Source organism: Coturnix japonica, unplaced genomic scaffold (assembly GCF_054131305.1).
Source record: "Coturnix japonica strain WE unplaced genomic scaffold, WE-NBRP24 Scf039, whole genome shotgun sequence".
Classification (NCBI taxonomy): Eukaryota; Metazoa; Chordata; class Aves; order Galliformes; family Phasianidae; genus Coturnix; species Coturnix japonica.
In genome coordinates this window covers 1,387,346-1,405,963 of record NW_028188942.1, presented here as the reverse complement: position 1 = coordinate 1,405,963, position 18,618 = coordinate 1,387,346, and the positions used below count along the sequence as shown (strand labels likewise).

The following is an 18,618-nucleotide window of genomic DNA, read 5'->3' as shown; positions in this document are numbered from 1 at the left end:
TTCACACTCAACTTTAAGCATCTGTGTTTTGATTTGTAGGTGGTTTTGCCAAGGTAAAACTCGGGCGGCATCTTCTTACTGGTGAAAAAGTTGCACTAAAAATCATGGAGAAAGTTACTGTAGGGGTAAGCCAAAAGGCATTTAAATATGAGAATATCTTCTGTTGGAGTTGTGGAGTTCTCAAGAACACGGGGGCAGGTGGGATGGTACATACGAATGCAGCCTACTGGTCCCATTGCCTTTTGAAAGATACTGTAGAGCTGGAAAAAGTTTAACAGAGCACCACAAATCTTCTTCCTCGTTGTTCAGAGGGCAGTATTCTCTGGCTGTAAAATGGAGGAAGTTATTACGTTATTACATTACATTACATTATTGTTACATTATTACAGCAACTTTACCAAAATACCAATGAAAATGCTGAATGTTTTACTTTTCATTTTTCACAGCTCTGTTTCAGAATTTCTATGGGAGTGATGTCAGTCATTGCTGAGTTGATGTTGAATTGTGTACTGTCCCGTATGTGCTTGTTATGTTTCACAGCAGTCAGATGTGGTACCTGGTATGTCACAGTAGTTAGCGATTTCATCGCTTGCTTTTATGGTCTCTTAAGGATGACTTGCCTCATGCTAAAACAGAAATTGATGCCATGAAGAACTGAAGTCATCAACATGTTTGCCCATTGGATCACGTAAGAGAGACACCAAAGAAATATTTATAGTCATAGAGGTAAGAAATAGTTTCTGCTTTCTGTGCTGTCATTGTTACTTACCTTTCTCTGATACTCTCTAAATGCATTTTCAGATAACCTTATCTTACAGGGAAGCTGTTTGATTGCATTGTTTCTAAGGACCACCTTTTGGAAGAGGAAGCTCCAGTCTTTTTTTGACATATTGTTTCAGCAATTGCTTATGTTCACAGTCAGGGTTATGCCTAGAGACCTCAAACCAGTGAGCCTGAACTGTAGTCAGTCTTCCATAAATAATAATGAATGTGTTTTTATTTTTCTGTTGGCAGAGAGAGTTACAGTACTCCACTCCATTCCAGTGGATTGCAGGAGAGAACTTAAGGCGGGAGAAGTAACACAAAGTAGAACTAATGGGTTGATTGAATTGATAGAATTATTTACTGAGATAAAGGATAATAGTTATGATGAATGCAAAAGCAATTGCTCACCACCTACCAATCAGTGTCCAGTTAGCCTCCTAGTAGTGGAAGAGATTTACATGAAGTTCTACCCCCTTCAAAACTCCTTCCACAATATGTCATATAGTATGGAATATCCTTTGGCCAGTTTAAGTCAGCTGTCCTAGTTCTGTTCCTTCTCACTTCCTTGGGCTCTCAGCTGAGATTGACTGTGGCTCTGTACAACGCTGCCTGGCAGCAACTGTAAGCATCACTGCGCTATCTCCATTGTTTCTCTAGAATGAAAACGTAGTATTAAATCAGACACTGAAGAAAATATTTCAGTTCCAGCTGAAACTCAGAGAATAACTTGTGCTTAGGATTCTTTCCCTACAGGAAATGTTAGATAATTATTGCTATTTGGTACTGTGTTGTGTAGCTGAGCTGGATTTTGTTATCCTTGAAGAAGTATCTTCCTCTGAAAGGGGAGTAAAACATGATGCTCCTAATGAGCGGAGCAGAGACACAGATCTGATCTGAGTGTTGGTTTCCCATTTTTGTGATGCTCTTTGCTGCAGTTTGTATCTAGAGAGAAGCCCTTGTGGTGTCAGTCTGTTGTGTAACCTGCTCTAGTTTTGTGCCTCAAGGAAGAGTGATCCTTTAAACAAATGGTGGCTGTACAGAGGGTATGGGGTGAGATGCATTCCTCTGGCCCCATCCAATGGATTTTCTGTCACTGAAGTCTTGAAGCACAGGTTAGGTACTGGAAGGCTTGAATATTTCCTCACCAATAGGTTAGAGCTTGGCATTTTGTAAGCTGCTGGTATCTCTCAGTAAAGCAAATCATTACAGCACGAGCATTTTCCTAGGCATCTTATGAAATCCCTCTATCTAAGGCTACTGGAAGGCACTCTGAACAAAGATCATTCTCCCCAGCTTCTCTTCTCTGAGTGGGAGCTTCAGCCCCCTGCACAGGCTGGAGGTCATCCCCAGAACTTGCTTCAGGTTGTTATCCTTCCTGGCCAAAAACCAGATACAGTATTGTAGATGTGGTCCAGGGAGTGTTGAAGCAGGAATGACTTGTCCTGGTCTGGTTGTGCTGCTTTTTAATGCAGCTGATGATCTTGTTGTACTTCTTTTCTGTCAGAGCACACTGCTGGCTTGCATTCAGCCTGTGGTCTCTCACCACTTGTCCTCCTAGTTCCATACAGTTCGGTCTGTTCATTAAAATGTTTCAGTAAGTTGGTCTGGTCCTACGAAGTTGTATGACTGCAGTAAGCAGTGTACATGGTGCGCTGTGAGTACTGCACACATTCCTCTTGGCAGCTTGTGGAACAGACATTGTGCATTGTTTGGATTGTGTAAGCATTCCTGTTGGTCTCTTGTGATGCTTACCTTCTTAGAGCACCTTTCCATGTTTGGCTCTACATATTTTGGTACCTTACTTGTTCTGTTTGGCTTAGCAGGGAAGGTCTTCTTCTGAAGCATCCTCAGTCTTGGTCTGGGCAGCATACTTAGAAATGACATGGACGTTACATGAGTGGGTGATCAAAGGGGGAAAGATCTCACCTTTCTGATCTGTTTCCTTTTAGAAGACAGTCCTGGAGAGGATTTGCTTTCCTTGTTTCCTGGAGACTTGGATTCTTAGATGGTTTTGACTGCAGCTATTTCTGATGTTAATTCCTTTTTCTGTACTTTAGTAGCAAAGTGCACGTGGAGTGCTTTGGAATTGTCTGAAGTTGCCAGGTTGCTTGTGATCACATATGTAACGTGGAGTTATGTGTGGTGCCAGTGATAATTCAGTGTGATGAACTTGAAGGCTTTCAGTAGAATTGCAGCCCTAATAGAAACAATGACTTGAACTCTGGAATTCTGTGTAAAATCATTAGCTAGCTTGTGGTCCGGGTCTTCAAACCAAAGGCTATGAGGTGCTGCTCTTGTTGACACAGGCTGTGAAAGATGACTTGAGCTCTAAGAGTAATTTCCCTTCTGCTCTTGATATGAACGTCAAATCCAAAATTACAGTATTAAGAACATAATATAAAAGTTTTTGCTGCTGGCTTGTGGACCTGCATTAGCTCTTAGCCATAGTTTGGAACTTGCAAAGCAATCTTATTTAGATTTTAGTGATGAAATCTTTTGATGAAATCTTTCTTTTAATTCTGCAAAAGAATCTCAATGGCACATTTCTTTTCAGTCTGAAAAGGCTCTGACATAATGAAGATGTGCCAGACTGCAGCCATGTGCCAGATGTGTTTGGATCCATGGAATTTTCTGATGTAGCTTCAGTGTTTGAAGAATCTCCGCTTGATCTAAATACTCAGAGAACAAAGCAGGTGTGTAAAGATGTAGTGCTAGTTTCTTACAGAAAAAATATAGCACTTAATCCAGAAATTTACTTCTCATTGTATATAGTGCTTACTCCATACTTCAGTATCTAGTAAACCTTGACCGAAGTAAGATACAGATTGAGCAAAGTATGTTAAGCATAAATTTTGGTGCCTTCTACCTGTAGGCCATGGTTCATTTTACAAGAACCCTAACTCCAGTGTTTGGTTTGCACAGAAATAGCAAGCAAGGGAACAAGTAAAGGAGTCAGTGAGGATTTTAAAACGCAATGGAAAGTGATAAGGCACAGTTGATAAGATTTTGGAGTTAGGTTGGATGTACACAGAGCTTTAAAGAGGAAGAATCTTCAGGAATAGTCAGCATGGATTGACCAAGGGCAAATTGTACTTGACCCACCATTGCTAGGTGAGCTTCTGCTTTAAAGCATCAAGCTGCATAAAGAAGGCAGTTTTAAAAGCAAGCTTACCAATTCGTTTTTAACCAGTGATTTTTTCAGGAAGGAAAGCTTATAGATGCTGTTTGCTAATGGAAGATGGAGAGAGGAAAAGCAAGAGAAAGGCATGATGTGTGCATAGCCACCACATCCCATCTGCAGCGTTCTCCCCCTCTGCAAACGAGGAGCAGCTCATCAAGCTTGGCCTGGGCCATGGAAAGGGAGCATGCTAACATCTGGGCCAACCCAAACGAGTTAGTTCTGCAGGTTGGTTGTTTTCTGCTGTTTGTCTCACGTCCTGTTGCTCAGCGGTAGATTTGTTCATGTTCAGTGCCAACAGGAAACACCCAACAGGTGGGGTTTGCGGAGAAAGAGGTCCTGCAGGTCTTGTGTGACACCCATGGAACCGTAGCGAGGCTGCATGTGTGTAAAACACCAGGAATCAACAGAGGTGTGAAGGTGAGCTGTGGGCTGCAGTACCACAGGAAGGGATGTGTGTGCTCTGGGTTTGGATGCTTCTGTGTGTTTTAAGTGACTGAGATACCACTGCTCAGTCTGTTTGAGTGTATAGAAGAAGTGTAACATCCATTCTGATGGAGTATTGTGAACGGAGCCCTGTGGGTTTGAGACCTGCCTTTAAGCTTGTGGGCATCATCCAGGAGTTGGGGATGGGGCAAGGGAAGTTGGGGTGAGGGATGAAGTGTAGGAACAGAAACTTCTTTGGTCCATATTAACTCCTCCCTTTTTTGATTAGGAATCGATGTGGGTTTCTTTTATAAAGAAACAGACTCATTGTGAAGCCTGTGAATGAATTGATTCACGCCTGCTGATTGGTGCTGTTCTCTACAAGGAGCTTCAGTGGAAATGGACACTTCTGGTCCACTGTCTGGCCCCCTCCTATGTGCTCAGATCAGCCAAGTTGTCAAGGCCTGGCTCTTGGTTGGTGAGTTGTGCCAAGGTCAGAGAGTTGGATTTTCTGGGCTTTGAGACACGTCTTCAAGATGCACATTGTGTTATTTCTGATGTGTTGACCTGTTGAGGTCCAGCCCCAAATGAGGATTCAAGTACTACCACAGCAGGAATGGTTTAGATTGGAACTGGAATGCAGAAGGTTGGAGTCAGCAGGAGCAGGGAATCGATCATCCCCCTGTACTTGGCACTGGTGAGTCCTCACCTTGAGTTCTGTGTTCAGTTCTTGGCCCCTCACTGCAAGAAGGACACCGAAATCCTGGGATATGTCCAAAGAAGAACACTGAAGGTGTGAGGTGTCTAGAGCACAAGTCTTTTAGCAAGCACTATCTTAGAGGCAGCCTTGATTTCTCCAGCTCCAAGCTTTGTGCCACAAGAGCTCTCCTGCTTCTAACTGTGATGTGAGACCGTATGGAAAGCTCTGCAGAAGTCCTTCCTTTTCTTGACTGTATTTTGTGTGGCTTTGGACTTGTTTTCATCTTCCTCAAAGCCCTCTGCCCAATTCTGTGTCCTTCTCTGCAGCCATGAATTCAATATGGAGCAGGTTCCTGAGCTCAGCGTCCAAGACATTCACAGCGTGAGCTCCCTGTGTAAGATGTATTTCAGGGAGCTCCTGAACCCTCTGCTGACCGAGCAGCTGTATGCCAGGATCTCTATAAGCTCAGGGCAATGTCTTGGAAATGACACGTACCAGTTCCCTGGCCATCCTGGTTAGTGGTTGTAGCAGTGCCCCAGCTCTGAGGTCTTCTTTCTGTTAGCCCCATGAGTCACGTCTTTGCCACATCCTGCCTCTCACTGATGGCACTTGTGGTGGTGCCAGGAGGTGCTTATTTAAGCTATTCACAATGGTTGTGAGAATTCCTTTTCCTTTGCTGTTCTCCTGCTATTGGTAGAATGGGGTTAATAGCAAAGTGGACTTGGAGACGAATGCCTGCTGCGAGGAGCTGCACTGTGCAATCAGGCTGTAAAGCTGCCCAGTGCTTGCACCGCTTGGCCTTGATGGCACGGGCTGTGTGTATAATCAGGAGGGGTGTTAACTCTTTGAAAGGGCCGATAATATCAGTTCAAGAGGAAATGGTTTTATGTTGAAAGAGGGAAGATTAACGTTGGATGTTAGGGGAAAGTTCTTTACTAGGAGAGTGCTGAGGTCCTGGAACAGGCTGCCCAGGGACGTTGTGGATCCCCCATCCGTAGAGGTGTCCAAGGCCAGGTTAGATGTGGCCCTGGACAGCCTGGTCTAGTAAATGTGGAAGATAGGTGGCCCTGCCAGGCAGGGGGAGTGGAGCTTCATTATCCTTGAGGTCCCTTCCAACCCGGGTCATTCTGTGTTTCTGTGTTCCCCAGATGCCTCTTGGAAGGCATCAAGTCTGCCTCAGTGCTGACCACCAGTGCACTGTCCCCATGGGACTTAATAAGACACTTGATTTCTCTGGCAGGGATCTGCTCGGTGATAAACATGCATGCTAAGAACTTAGCGATAGTGTGGGCTCCAAACCTTTTAAGGTAAACTTCTTCTTCCATTTCAACACGATGCTTAGTTCTGCTGTCCCCCAACCCAGGTGCACAATTTCTAGATGACAGTTTCTACTCACTTGTTTAGCTGGGACTGCTGTGTCTCTGATCATCCAGGAGAATTAGTGGCATCACATCAGTGGCATCGCTGTTTGCCCACTGCGGAAGTCTCCAGAGCCCAGCTTGACAGTTTTTGGCTACAGAAATTCAGACTTGGGGAAGTGACCTCGGGGAAATGACTTGTAAGATCTGCCTTTTCTTCAGATCCCAGCAGAGCCAATCTTCCTGCGCCAGTGAAGCTGCCTGCATGGAGCTGCAGATACAGTCAGCTGTTGTGGAATTCCTCATCAGCCACACAGATGTCATCTTCTGCTCCAAATCCACACCAGCCATGGGAGAGGGAGTAGGTGAGCATCTTCCTCCATTAGCTTGATCTTGATCTGACAGCTTCATCCAATCCAGGGCTTCTCCAAGACCTTTGAAAATTCTATTACTGTTGAGGAGACAGCAGGCTTCTGGGCTTAGATTAGAATATGGTGCCCCATTCCTGGATCCTTAGTGTGTCCAAACACAAACCTTACATGGAGAAAACCATCACTGCTGTTAAGATTTTTTGCAAGCAGTTGAAGCTTGATTGAAATGTGGCAGCAAAGCTTTCTGAAATCCCAGACCCCTAGTTTTTCTAGGATTTTTGTTTGCCTGTTTTTGATACAGTGAGCTGCTCTTAATTGTGGCTGTGTCCTTTGCCATGAGCATACCTCTGAGCACACGGTTATTTTGAGCTCCTCTTCTTCCAGTGTCTCGGATAAGCAAGTCTGAGAGAAATGCAGAACTGGGATGGCTGTGCTGCTGCTTCCTCCTCCATCTCACCTGTGGTTTTCCCTTGCAGGGCACAGTTCTCTGCCTGGGCCCAAGTCTGTGTGGGTGTCTCCATCCACAAAGCTGCTCACACTGCAGGAGGCACAGGCTGAGAGGAGAGGCCAGAGCAGCTCTCCTGTTGCAACACGGAGCAGCAAGATACAAGTGGAGGAAGGGCCTGCAGCTGTACTGAGGAACTTCAACGCAATCATTGATTTTCCATCTGAAAGGTAAAGAAAGAGGAATTCCCTTTCCAGCCCCTATCATCATTGTTCAGGTGATTTCTATTGGTTTATTTTTTGTCCATTATATCTCCAAGCACTCAACTAAAAAACAGTTGCACTATGGGCTCAGTTCAGCCACACAAGGTGCCTTTCCTTCCTGGTTGGGCAGGCAGTCACAAGATGCAGAAAGCCACGCTGGTGTCTATCCTGGCCTGTGCTGCCTGTACCTGGAAACACTGGGGTTTTCCAGATTTCAGGGCCACGCACCTGAAACCAATTGCGCTTCTCCTGTAAGCAGAGCTGTTGGTCGGACTTGCTGGCACTAGAAATTAAAGATGGCAGTGAGCTGAGGCCAAGGAGGTGTTAACGTAAGAGTCAGAGATGCTTTTGAGCTTCCCTTATGGCTGCACCATTTTCTCAGAAAGCAGTTACGCCTGCCAGCTCCTGTCCTGCTGCTGAGCCTTTGCTCACATGCTCCGCATCTTGCTTGACACTTTTGAGAGGAATGTAGCCAGCAGGACTTGAGGGCTGAGCTGTAGGAATGGAAGCATCCTCTGCTGTTTGAAACAGAGCGCGTTTCTAAGCTGTGTTTCAGCAGTAAGCAGGCAGTGCCAGGAGTAGGGAACTGCTGGCAAGGGCTCGGTGCAGCTCTTCCCTCACCCTGCACCACGACTGCTCTGTTTTCTCTGCAGACCATGTTCTCCCGGCAAGAGGAAGGAATCACCTGCTGGCAGTTGGTGTTCCTGTTTCTGCCTGCGCAAACGATCCCATATGGCCAAACACCAATTGCAGAGCAGTGCCAGGGAGCCTTCCAAAGCAGAACGCGTGGTCCTGGCAGGTAAGGGTGCAAATCCAGCTTTCAAAGCACTGCTTGTCAGCAACATGGGTAGAATTCATGCTTTCAGTGGGCTTGTACCTCCTTCTGGCGTTCAAGCCCATACCTGACATCTTCAGCTGACCCCTGTTTTCCCAAAGGATGAAAAAGGCTTTCTCTGAAGCCTTTGCCTCCATGGGCAGAGGAAGTTGGATGCTAACCCCTGTGTATCCACTCCTTCCTAGGTGAATCGAGCTCTTGTGAACCCAGAAGAGCCAGGTCAAGTGCTGATTGCTCAGAGAGTGCTTCCATCAACAGAGACCTCATGGGAAGCACAAGTTGCTGCAATTCAAATGAGAGCCTCCCGTGTGCCAGCAGCGACGGAGAGCAGGAGGTCATTGTTCAGGCACTCATTTCTCCCAGCTCTGCTGAAGGGGCTGATCTGAGCCTGCCAGAAAACACAGTCACCAGCCTGGACTGTGGCCTGGTGCCTTTGCAGAGCAGCCCAGACCAAACACAACCCGAGTGCCCCAACAGCGGCACCTCCAAGCAGGACGAAGTCACTGTCACTGAGGAGCAGCCGAGCCTCTTGGAGGGGGACTTGGAGTCAGGCCTCCAGTCCCAGGCACCCGGCAGCAGCACGAGCTCCGAGCCACTCTCTCCTCAACAGCAAAGGATGAGTCCTGTCTTTCCAAGTGACTAAAGGCACGCTCATGCTCAGTCAACGGGATGGGGTGTTGGAAGAAGAAATGCTTAGAAGAGAAAATTTCCAGTGTTCATTTTAAAATATGGCATTTTTAAAAAGAGAAGAAGATAGAATAAGCAGATGTTGACAGATTAAGGGCACCTCATCAAATTTTGGGAAAGTCCATCTTGAGGAAACTTGGATAAGAGCAGAAAATAACTGTTTATGGATATACCCAATCACTAAAAATACCACCCTGAGTGCCAGCTCATGGCCCCAGACCCTTTTCTTCATTTCAAGAGCTGTCATCACAGAGGGCATCTTCCTGAGCTGGAGACCCTGAAGTAAAAGAATCCTTGGTCCTCAGTTAGTCCATGTAACTGATTTGCCTCGGAGCTGTGAACGTCACGGTGCACTGCTGAAAAACTGGCAGAGTTCCCCTGGAAACCCTGATTTGAATTCAGCAAAGTTCATCAAATCCAACAAGATTCAGAGGAAATGTTACAGGAACAACGAGTTGATATTTTCTCTGAAACTTCCTGGTAGGAGCACTAGAAATGTGGTCAGAAGTCTTTGTGGCATATGTAGGCCTCTTTTAAGAGATCAACATCACCTTTTGCAAAACAGAAAGATGTGGTGATTCATTCACATGAATACTGTGTCTGAACTCCACTTGTACCTGCCAAAGATCCTGCTACCTTCTCAGCTCAGTGAAGATTTGGCCTGCTGTCTGCCCTGAATTATGGTATGGTCTTACCAGATTTTCCGAGTGAAATAACACATGACCAAACACTGCTCCTACTTCAGAATATATCCTGAGTTCATCCCACCTAATACAGACAGAATCATCTTATGCTCTGTTATTAGAGTATGAGAGATGGTTTGCATTGTTGACTAAACATACTTTTAGCACCATAGAACCATAGAATATCCCAGTTTGGAAGGAACCCAAAAAGATCATCAAGTACAACTCCTGGATCCACACAGGACTACCCAAAAATCAGACCCTGTGTCTGAGAGCACTGTCCAAAATACTTCCTGAAATCTGGCAAGCTCAGTGCTGTGACTACTTAATCTGGGGAGGCTGTTCCAGGGCCTAATCACCCTAAATCTTACTTCACTGATTCCTGAGAATTTCTTGGATGACCACGTTCCTATGTCATATGTATCCAGGTTAGATTGCATGAACCAAGCAGATCAATGTGATCTCATCCTCAACAATTTTGCATAAACCTAAAAGCACTGAGTTTTGTAAATGGGAAAGAAACACAAAGCAGACGCAGTTCTTATTCAAACTATAAAATGTCTAGGTGTTTCATGGGAAAAATAAATTTATATTGAACATATTTATATGTAAATTTTATTGTACAATAGAAATAAAAGAACATTAAAAACAATGAGAAACATGCTGTTGTTTTATTCGTCTTCATAATGATGATGAAGAAAATTAAGTACAGAAGGATTTGGCCCAATATTCACTGACTTGTGTTGTCCCAGATTAGACTTCTCTAAGTGTAAACTCAGAGACCGAAACTACTGTCTTGATGTTCAGATGTCCTTTGCCCAAACCAGTGGGGTTGCTCAGGTGTGTATAGGTCTGTGGGTATGTGTGCAAGGACGAGCATGCACATATATGTGTGTGCACAGGGGTGTGCAGAGTGTTGGAGCTGCACAAGGACATTGTGGTACCGGTGTGTGCGTGCACTTTGGGAGTGAAAGGAAGGGGTTACACATGTGTGTCTAATGTCTGGACTGTGGCAGCAAAGAGGCTGCAGTGTTGTTCTCTGTAGGAAGAGGCCAGTAGTTGCCCCATGTCAGACAGAACCAGTTCAAGTGCTGGCCAAAGCTGAGTCAAGGAGTGATGCTGCTGGCACTTCTGTGATAACTTTGTTAAGGAAGGTTAAAACCACTGCATAGCATATGTGAGAGCTATGAGCAAGAATGATGTGAGACAAACAGCCCTGCAGTCACCAAGGTCAGTGAAGAAGGAGGAGAGGAGGCTTAGTGGACATGGTGGTGATGGACTGATGATTGGGCTGGATGATCTAAGTGGTCTTTTCCAGCTCTCATGATTCTATCATTCTGTGACAGGTGATGTTAGTTTTGTTGACAGGTTCAGCAAGGTGAACTGGGACCAGAGGTACATCCCAAAACCTTTGAGTTGCTGGACTGGAGATAATCTTCCCAAAATAACTAATGAAAATAGTAGAACCATAAAAGGAATTTCTTTATCACTATGAGAAAAAGGGAGGGATCCTTTGGCTAATGAAGGCCTGATTTGGCAAAGCCAGAGACAGTTTGCTTTGCACCACATTTATTTGACTTTCCAGAATGGTGTACTTACTTTCCAGGTATTTCTAAACAGTGATTTTTTATTTCCAAACATGGCTAACAGCAGGTTAAAAATTCTTTTCTTTGTTTCCTTTCTGCTAAGAATGAATGAATTTAATGTGGTCTTTTTCGTGCTTCCTTCTTTACGAAGGAGACAGCTGCTGCATCATGGCAAACAAACATTCAGATGGTTTGGAGAACAAGTCCTTACACAGACTACAGTGTACAGCAATAAAGGGCACACACAGCAACATGCAAGACATTCATTCAGCCTCCAAACACTTCTCCCTGTTGACCAATTCAGAACATATTAAACCATTTAAGAAGGGCATTAAGCTTTAGAGTTGATGGGACGTTTTATACCTTGTACTTTTCTCCAACTCCCATAGTAAGCAAGGAAAAACAGAACAATAATAATAAAATCATATACAAAACAAACAAAGAAAGAAACATACAAGCAGAAAACGCTGACAGAAAAAGAATATACCTCGCAAGGTGTCAGGATCCTTTATATCTAATCCTCAAGGCAGAGGATGAAAGCTTTGTCTTTTCTAGGTAACTTGTGGCTAAGACTGGGAGCTGGGAGGACTTTATACTTTCCCTGACCCGGTGGTATGTAAACTAAATATAGAAGGTAGTCAAATAACTATAACATATGTAACATATATATTTATATATATGTATTTTTAAATCCCAGACCTTAAGCCTGAAGTTCCTTGAATGGCTGGAGCTTTTAAATAGTGTTTTGATAGGAATTCTCTCAGCTGTCTAAGAGTGCAGCTGGTCAAATCCACAAGCAAGCACGAACGATAAGCTTCATTTATAAGAGCAAACACAGAAGAACAACATGGAGGGAATAGTTGTTAGTTTCTTGAGTGAACTAACCCAGGCACCGTGTAGCCTCTACTATTGCTGTTCCTGAAGGAGAATCTGTTCCTCCCTTTACTTCTGAGCTTCACCCACCTCTACCACCTCTCACAAGAAGTGTGTTTTGGGGGAATATTCATATGGAGTTGAAAGGAGCTGGCTGTTCTATCCAATCAAGAATGGGAAGGCATATGACCTGTAGATTAGAAGATAATCCAAATATTTTACAAGAAATCTCTCCATTTATTTTAACAGCTCACTTGGAAGCTGTGGAAGAATTATCACCTATTTACAAACAAGACAGTGAGAGATAAAATTCCATTGTACAGTGAAATCCATGAGATAACAAAGACAGAAAGTCAGTAAGTCCATCTGCCGCAGCAAGCAAACCCCATCACTTTGGTTTTTGCCCGAAAATAAGAGTAAGGTTTGTATGTGTTGGAACAGAACAGCACTGAATGAACTGCAATGGAACCAAACTTTAAATTGCACACCTTGCTTCTGAAATTTGAGGAACTTGATGTGCAGAAGCAGCTCGTGAATGCTGAGTTTACAACAGCAAACCTGAAACTACTTTGAATGAGAGGGAAGAAGCAGAAGCTAATTGTGGCAGGGTGATTCTCTTCATTTAATGCTTCCATTTTCTGTTTTGCCAGGGTTCACTGGATTTCATTTAACGTGAGGTTCTTAATGACTATTATATGTATCCATTTAGAGTGTCATTTAGCCAAAGTCTTTCTGAAACAGACAGGCCTTCCTGTTCTGGACTGTGAACACCGTGTAAGTTTTGCCTCTTCTGCCTTTGCCTGGTCTCTCAGTGGGTTCAACTTCTTTATTCAGTCCTAACTAAGTTTGGCCTGTAGGAAATGGAGAATATTCTCATCTGCTAGAGAAAGATGGCTTTAGAAACTTGGGATGTTTCACGGCACTGAGAGACCCTCCTGCTGCCTGCTTATCTTCTGTGATTTTGCTTCTCATAGAATCATAGAATCACAAGGTTGGAAAGGACCTACAAGATCATCCAGTCCAACCGCCCTCCCATCGCCGTTGCTGCCACAACCACATCTCATAGCTCCTCATCCAGACACCCAGAGCGTATAGTAAAAAGGAAAGTGAGAAATTAAAATTTCCTCAGCAAAGCTTCAGTCATACCAATAGTGGAGGGTAAGACCAGCTCCCGTGGGGCTTCACAGTCAGATTAGTACAAAACTATTCTCAAAAAGGATGCCATCACCTCTTGTAGGCTGAGCTGCCATATCTGCGGCACCTGCTGTGATTCTGGTGGTGGACAGCTGATTGATTCAGAGATGGCTATTTGTGCCAAAGCATTATTTCCATTTCTATGACATGCAGAACAGAAAACAATCATGGCACTCATTGCCAACTTCTTTTTCATAGAGCAGTGCTTATCAGAGGACTTCACTTGTCTCTCCTTCCTGAGCCTTGTTTCATCTGTTCTGCTTGTGGTGGGGCTATGAAAAACTCATCTGATTGCTGTCCGCTTTTGGACTGATGCCCTATTGAGACAGGAGCTCACCTTCCTTTTCTAAAGTCCTGAAGCTTTAGAGATTCTTTTGGTAGCAATATGAATCAGTTTCTACAGATCGTTTTAGCTTTTGTACTGAGGAAGGATTCCACCACTCTGATAGTCAGCACGCCAGTTACTGTAATGTGCAGCTGAATTGGGCTTTCCTACCTCCTCGTGGTTTGCTGCTGTGCCCGTGCAGAGCTGCAGCTGGGTGGAGTGAGACGCTGTGGTTAGGCTGCTACATGTAGGAGGTGCTAGAATCTCTTTGTTTAAATTTATGATGTTTTGAGAACTTGTAATTGCATAATATTCTGTGCCTGCTATAGATGAAATAAAAGAATGGATTTCTTTTGTTTTTCCTGGAGGATGAGATGTATAAGCCAGGCAACCCATGTCCTGTGGCATGCTGAAAGAGGAAAGCATGCAGATTTCTACATATTTGTGTCTGCAACTTACAGCAGAGTGGTTTTGGTTATCAGATGTTAGTCTTAAAAACTGAGATTAAATCTGAGATATACGTTATGTCCCAACTGCTCTGCAGCTTTACTTATCTGAACAAACTTTTGTATTTGGCTTGATAACAAATGAGGCAAGAAAACGCCTTCCTGGCACTCTGAGATTCCTGCCTAGAGAGCTTTGCTTATGTTTGTTTTTTAAGGCCTGTGTGCTTGAGGTAGATTTAAACTATGTGACAATCTTGGGTGCTTTTTCCCTCTTAAAAAAAAACCTATTTCACACGCTTTTATAGCAAACTTGCAAATGTGACCTACATTTCCCCCAAAATTGGGCTGCAAATGAAAGGAACCAGGGAGTCTCTGAAGACTTTTATCAGTATTCCTCCTGCCTCCTTGTGCTGCGGATAGCAGGCTCATAACTGATTCTTGAACATGTGAGGCTGTCACATAAACCTGTTCTTTCAGAAGTATTTATGTTAAGAATGACTTTGCACACATCCCCTTAACACCCAGGTCCAACACTCTGGCTGTCAGTGTTCATTCTGAACAACCTAAGGAGGTTCTGCTTTCCTTTATGATAGGTTTTCTTTGCAATCGTTTTCAGATTAATGCAGACATAAGTTATTAACTAGAATTTCTTCTATTGGTAAAATGTGCGAACCACGAGGGTATTAGTATTATTTGTTCTATTAAATGTGCTTTAACCACTGTCAGACTGTGCAAACAATAACATGAATCAGTCTCACGGTGTGACTGGAACAAGGCTTTGTTTGCAGAAAGAAGAAATGTGCCCTACTGCAGCCTGGTGTGAGGACGTGGGAGCACCTGATTCCTGGTTTCGTTGTCTGCTGGCGTCATTTTGAAGTGTAGTTTGACCACTGTGAACAGACAGCTCACTCTTGGCAGCTGGTGCCTCTAACATTTAATTCTCGTGTATCGGTTCTTGTCTGCTTGGGTATTTTTCCCTGCTATATGGATACTTAACAATGTTGTTCGTACGTTTTCACGTTCTTCTAGGCTGTACTCCTTCATCCTTCTATTTGCCTTTACTCTGGCAAGTACTAGTTAGACCATAATTGTGTTGTGATAATTGCTTAGTTGGATTTATTTTTATTGGTACAGCAACTGCTGGTATCAAAAGTTGAGCACAGTATCGTTGAAACAAGGTAGCATGTGAGATAACTCCCAGTAAACCTTTAAAATGAAAGTAAATACCCATAATTAAACTATAGCTTGTGTGTGTTTGCACAGGACGAGGGTGGAGTGGCAGACTGGAGTTGCCCTCCCCAGGCACGTCATGGTTACGCTGAAGCACAGAGGGAAAGTTCCATGTCCTGGATGGCTTTACAGTGTCACAACATAGTTGTTGAGCCATGCAGCTTCACAGAGAGATGGCAAAATGCTTCTCCTTCCCAACTGTGTCATGCTGAGAGAGCGTTTGGTGGGAATAGCACTTCTACGTTGATCTTGCCAAATAATAAGTGGACCAAACTCCTGCTTGTGCTCATAGCAGAGTTGTCCCTTAACAAAGTTGCTTGTAGGCAGTTGAGCTGAGGGTCCCCCCTGAGTTGACATCCTGAGGATAATCTGGTAAAGGTGGCATGTGGGAGCCCTGAGCATGGCGTGCTCTCCGGGGGGTGTTTTCACTGACAAGAAAAATTACAGCCTCAGGATAAGCAGAAAGAGATGGAAGATGTTTTCTTGAATTGTCACAGCTGAAATCTGGCTAAAATCTATACTCCCTTTGCAAGGTTTCATTTGTTCTGCTATCTTGACAGGTAAGAGGCTTGGGCATTTTTGCATCTTGTTTTTTGTGATGTGAATTTGTTTTGCATTTTTTTTAGTATCAATAAATTACAGGTTTTCAGTCTGTTTTCTAGAAGACCAGGAGGGAATTGCTCGTCTTAGTCATCGTAGAGTCATACACAAAACAAAGTTTCATCTGGTTGTGAAGCTTAAAGCGTGCCGCTGCACAATTAGAAAGCAATTGCTTTGTACTGGGACTGTAACAGCACTCCCAGTTCCCACTTCATGTCTGCCTGTAAAGTACAAAGTTGTCAGTGCTGTTGGAGGTGCCCTGAGGGATGATGCTGACAGTTGTGTTGATGTTCCCTAGCAGCTCTGAAAAAAAGCATTCAGCGCTCTCTCCTTTATTTTTAATACAGTGATGTCATGTACATGTATCGGTGTTTAAATGCCTTTCATGTTGGGAAGTGGGATGTAGGGATATATTCAGTTTCAGGTTCGTTTTGATGAGTAATTTCATAGGCTTCTTTAGAAAGCAGGGCTTCTTTACTAGCAATTTAGAGCACTTGACCAAGACTTCTCTTTTGACTCATCTGTAGCGGACTGTGTTTCTTTGCACTTTGTAGAGGGACCCAAAAGCAAATGGTGAGAAGACCTCATGGCTGCCATAGGGAGAAAAACCAACCAGCGCCACCCCGACCACACCTGAGCTGTTTGTTACCAAATGTCTGTAATGTCAGTTTCATTGGACTGACTGGGAGCAGCCAGAAAGTCTGAGCAGGGCCACTGCTATGTAGACAAGCACTCTGTATGCAGGACTGCCACAGCTGAAGGTGAGACCATGTGTTTGTGTAGGTGCTGATTTCTGACGTGGATCCTTGATGTGGACAGCTGAGCAGAACTTAACTAATGGGGTGCTTTTGTGAAGTGGAAGGAAGAGCTGCACAAGCAGCACAGTGCTGCACCAGAGCAGGTTCACACTGGATTTGGGGAGAAATTTCTCTCCAGCAGTGTCCAGGAGGCGTTAGGACAGTGTCCTCAACGTGAACTGACTTGTGCTCAGCCCTGAAGCTGTCATGCAGTTAGACCTGATTATCTTTGTAGGCCTCCTCCCCCGATCTGCTATAAACACGATGAATTTTCTTCCTCTTTTCTTCAGATTACATAAGCTCAGTGAAGGGTTTCTGTGCTTGAGAGAGATGCAGGATAAGAGCACAACAGCACAAGGTCTGCCTTTTGGCAGCTGGAGCTGTGATAATTCCAACATGCATGAAATGGCCTGATGTGCAGCGATTTAATTAATTGTGATTGCAGTCACATTTGGAGTTCAAGAGTTGCAGTTTGCATTTTGTCTGTGTCTTTTCTGGACCACGTGCAATTAAGTTTGAAATATTTCAGCATAATGTATGTAAGTGTACGATGAAGGACACTGCAGTTGCTCTTTTGAAGGTAAACATGTCTGTGTGTCCCTGTGTGTAGGTCCTGAAGCTGATCAGACATACTGTCAATAGTAACATCTTACAGATCAAGCTTGCTTGAGTTCTGATTCCAGTGATGTGGAGATGGGAGGAACAAAAGATATCAAAGCGCTGTTGCTATTCAGAAACATTCAGGTCTTGATTTTAGAAGTACTACTTCACCTTCTTTCTCTGTAAGATGAAAATAAAACCAGTTACCTGTTGTTTTAAGTTCACTGCTGTCTCTAGGGGAAATCTTTCCTTACTGTTATATATTAATAGATTAAGTTCATCTGCAGGGCAAGTAGAAAGAACGGCAAAGACAAAGAAACCACACCTGGGTCTGCAGGAGCTGAATTAGTGGAGGTTCCCAGCTGCTGCTGCTCAGGAGGCATCACCCATAGAGCACAGGCTTGCAGGATATGATGCCTAATTGCTTGTTCAGTTTGTTTCAGAATAGCCTGTTATGTTTGAAGGACTTTTGTAGAACATGAAGTAAATTGATATTTTCCTTCTTGTTTGCATAAGTCCTCAAATTCTTGGCTTCCCAGGCTTTGATTGGAGGAGGTGCAAGACAAAGGAGCAGCATCTGAAAGGCACAGCTTTGTGGAAAGGCTCTTACTGTTCTGTCAGGACCTTAATGCAGCACTGCACAACACTGCAGAGCACTGCAGTGAAATGGCTGAGGTACTTGATCAGGCTTTACCTTCAAGGGTCAGTGTTCCTCATAATGAGAAACAGAAGGGTTTTTCGCTGTGGGAAAAACACTATAAAGAGCAATTAGAGCACAGAACCCTGAGCTGCATCTGCTGCAGGCTTCATTCCAAAGTGTTGAAGTCTGGAAGAATTCACTAAGTTACTGTGCGGTGTCAGCTCAGACATATGTAAAGTACAGGTAAGGATCTTCAAATACAAAACCACTCACATTAATAATCCCCAGGGGACATGAAGGAATGCAGGTCTCGGTGAAGGCAAACAGCATCTGTAGGCAGAAGGCCACGCATCAGAGACCTTTTCTTGTTGTTTGCTTGCATTGTAAGTGAAACATCTAAAATGACACTCCCAGAGGAGAATTATACCCAGGCAGTGGTGCACAGGCATGTATTAAAGTGCTCTTAGTACTTGTAAACACAATCAAATCAGATGGAAACATAGTGCAGAGTTCACTTCCAAAGGTCTTGAAGTTTGTTATTTTTCAGGCAAGATCTGATTGCTCAGGGTGTCAGTTTCATCACTATCAGGATGATTTCCCTCCTGAAGCAGAATCT

At 44.0% G+C, this 18,618-nt stretch overlaps 1 protein-coding gene across 12 annotated transcripts; it reads left to right on the top strand.

The window, feature by feature from the left end:
* The first annotated feature begins 596 nt into the window (after positions 1–596).
* Positions 597–10,363, top strand: LOC146753156 (rho GTPase-activating protein 32-like). 12 transcript variants are annotated; one of them, XM_085530972.1, is made up of 7 exons: positions 597–726; positions 3,320–3,458; positions 3,968–4,363; positions 4,659–6,792; positions 7,275–7,473; positions 8,160–8,305; positions 8,527–10,363. In XM_085530972.1, the coding sequence occupies exons 4-7, from the start codon at positions 6,621–6,623 to the stop codon at positions 8,982–8,984; spliced, it is 975 nt and encodes a 324-aa protein (XP_085387098.1). In that variant the 5' UTR covers positions 597–726; positions 3,320–3,458; positions 3,968–4,363; positions 4,659–6,620; the 3' UTR covers positions 8,985–10,363. The 12 variants fall into 12 exon arrangements, with proteins under 12 accessions (XP_085387098.1, XP_085387101.1, XP_085387097.1 ...); XM_085530975.1 differs by having other exon boundaries at positions 3,956–4,363; XM_085530971.1 differs by having other exon boundaries at positions 3,688–4,363.
* The last annotated feature ends 8,255 nt before the right edge of the window (positions 10,364–18,618 follow it).

What these genes read in the sequence shown, in the direction of transcription:
- LOC146753156 (XM_085530972.1), top strand. Translation starts at nt 6,621, where the DNA reads ATGACTTGTAAGATCTGCCTTTTCTTCAGATCCCAGCAGAGCCAATCT. An exon ending in ATTGATTTTCCATCTGAAAG is followed by an intron (nt 7,474 to 8,159) that starts GTAAAGAAAGAG and finishes TTTTCTCTGCAG; the next exon opens with ACCATGTTCTCCCGGCAAGA. An exon ending in AGAACGCGTGGTCCTGGCAG is followed by an intron (nt 8,306 to 8,526) that starts GTAAGGGTGCAA and finishes ACTCCTTCCTAG; the next exon opens with GTGAATCGAGCTCTTGTGAA.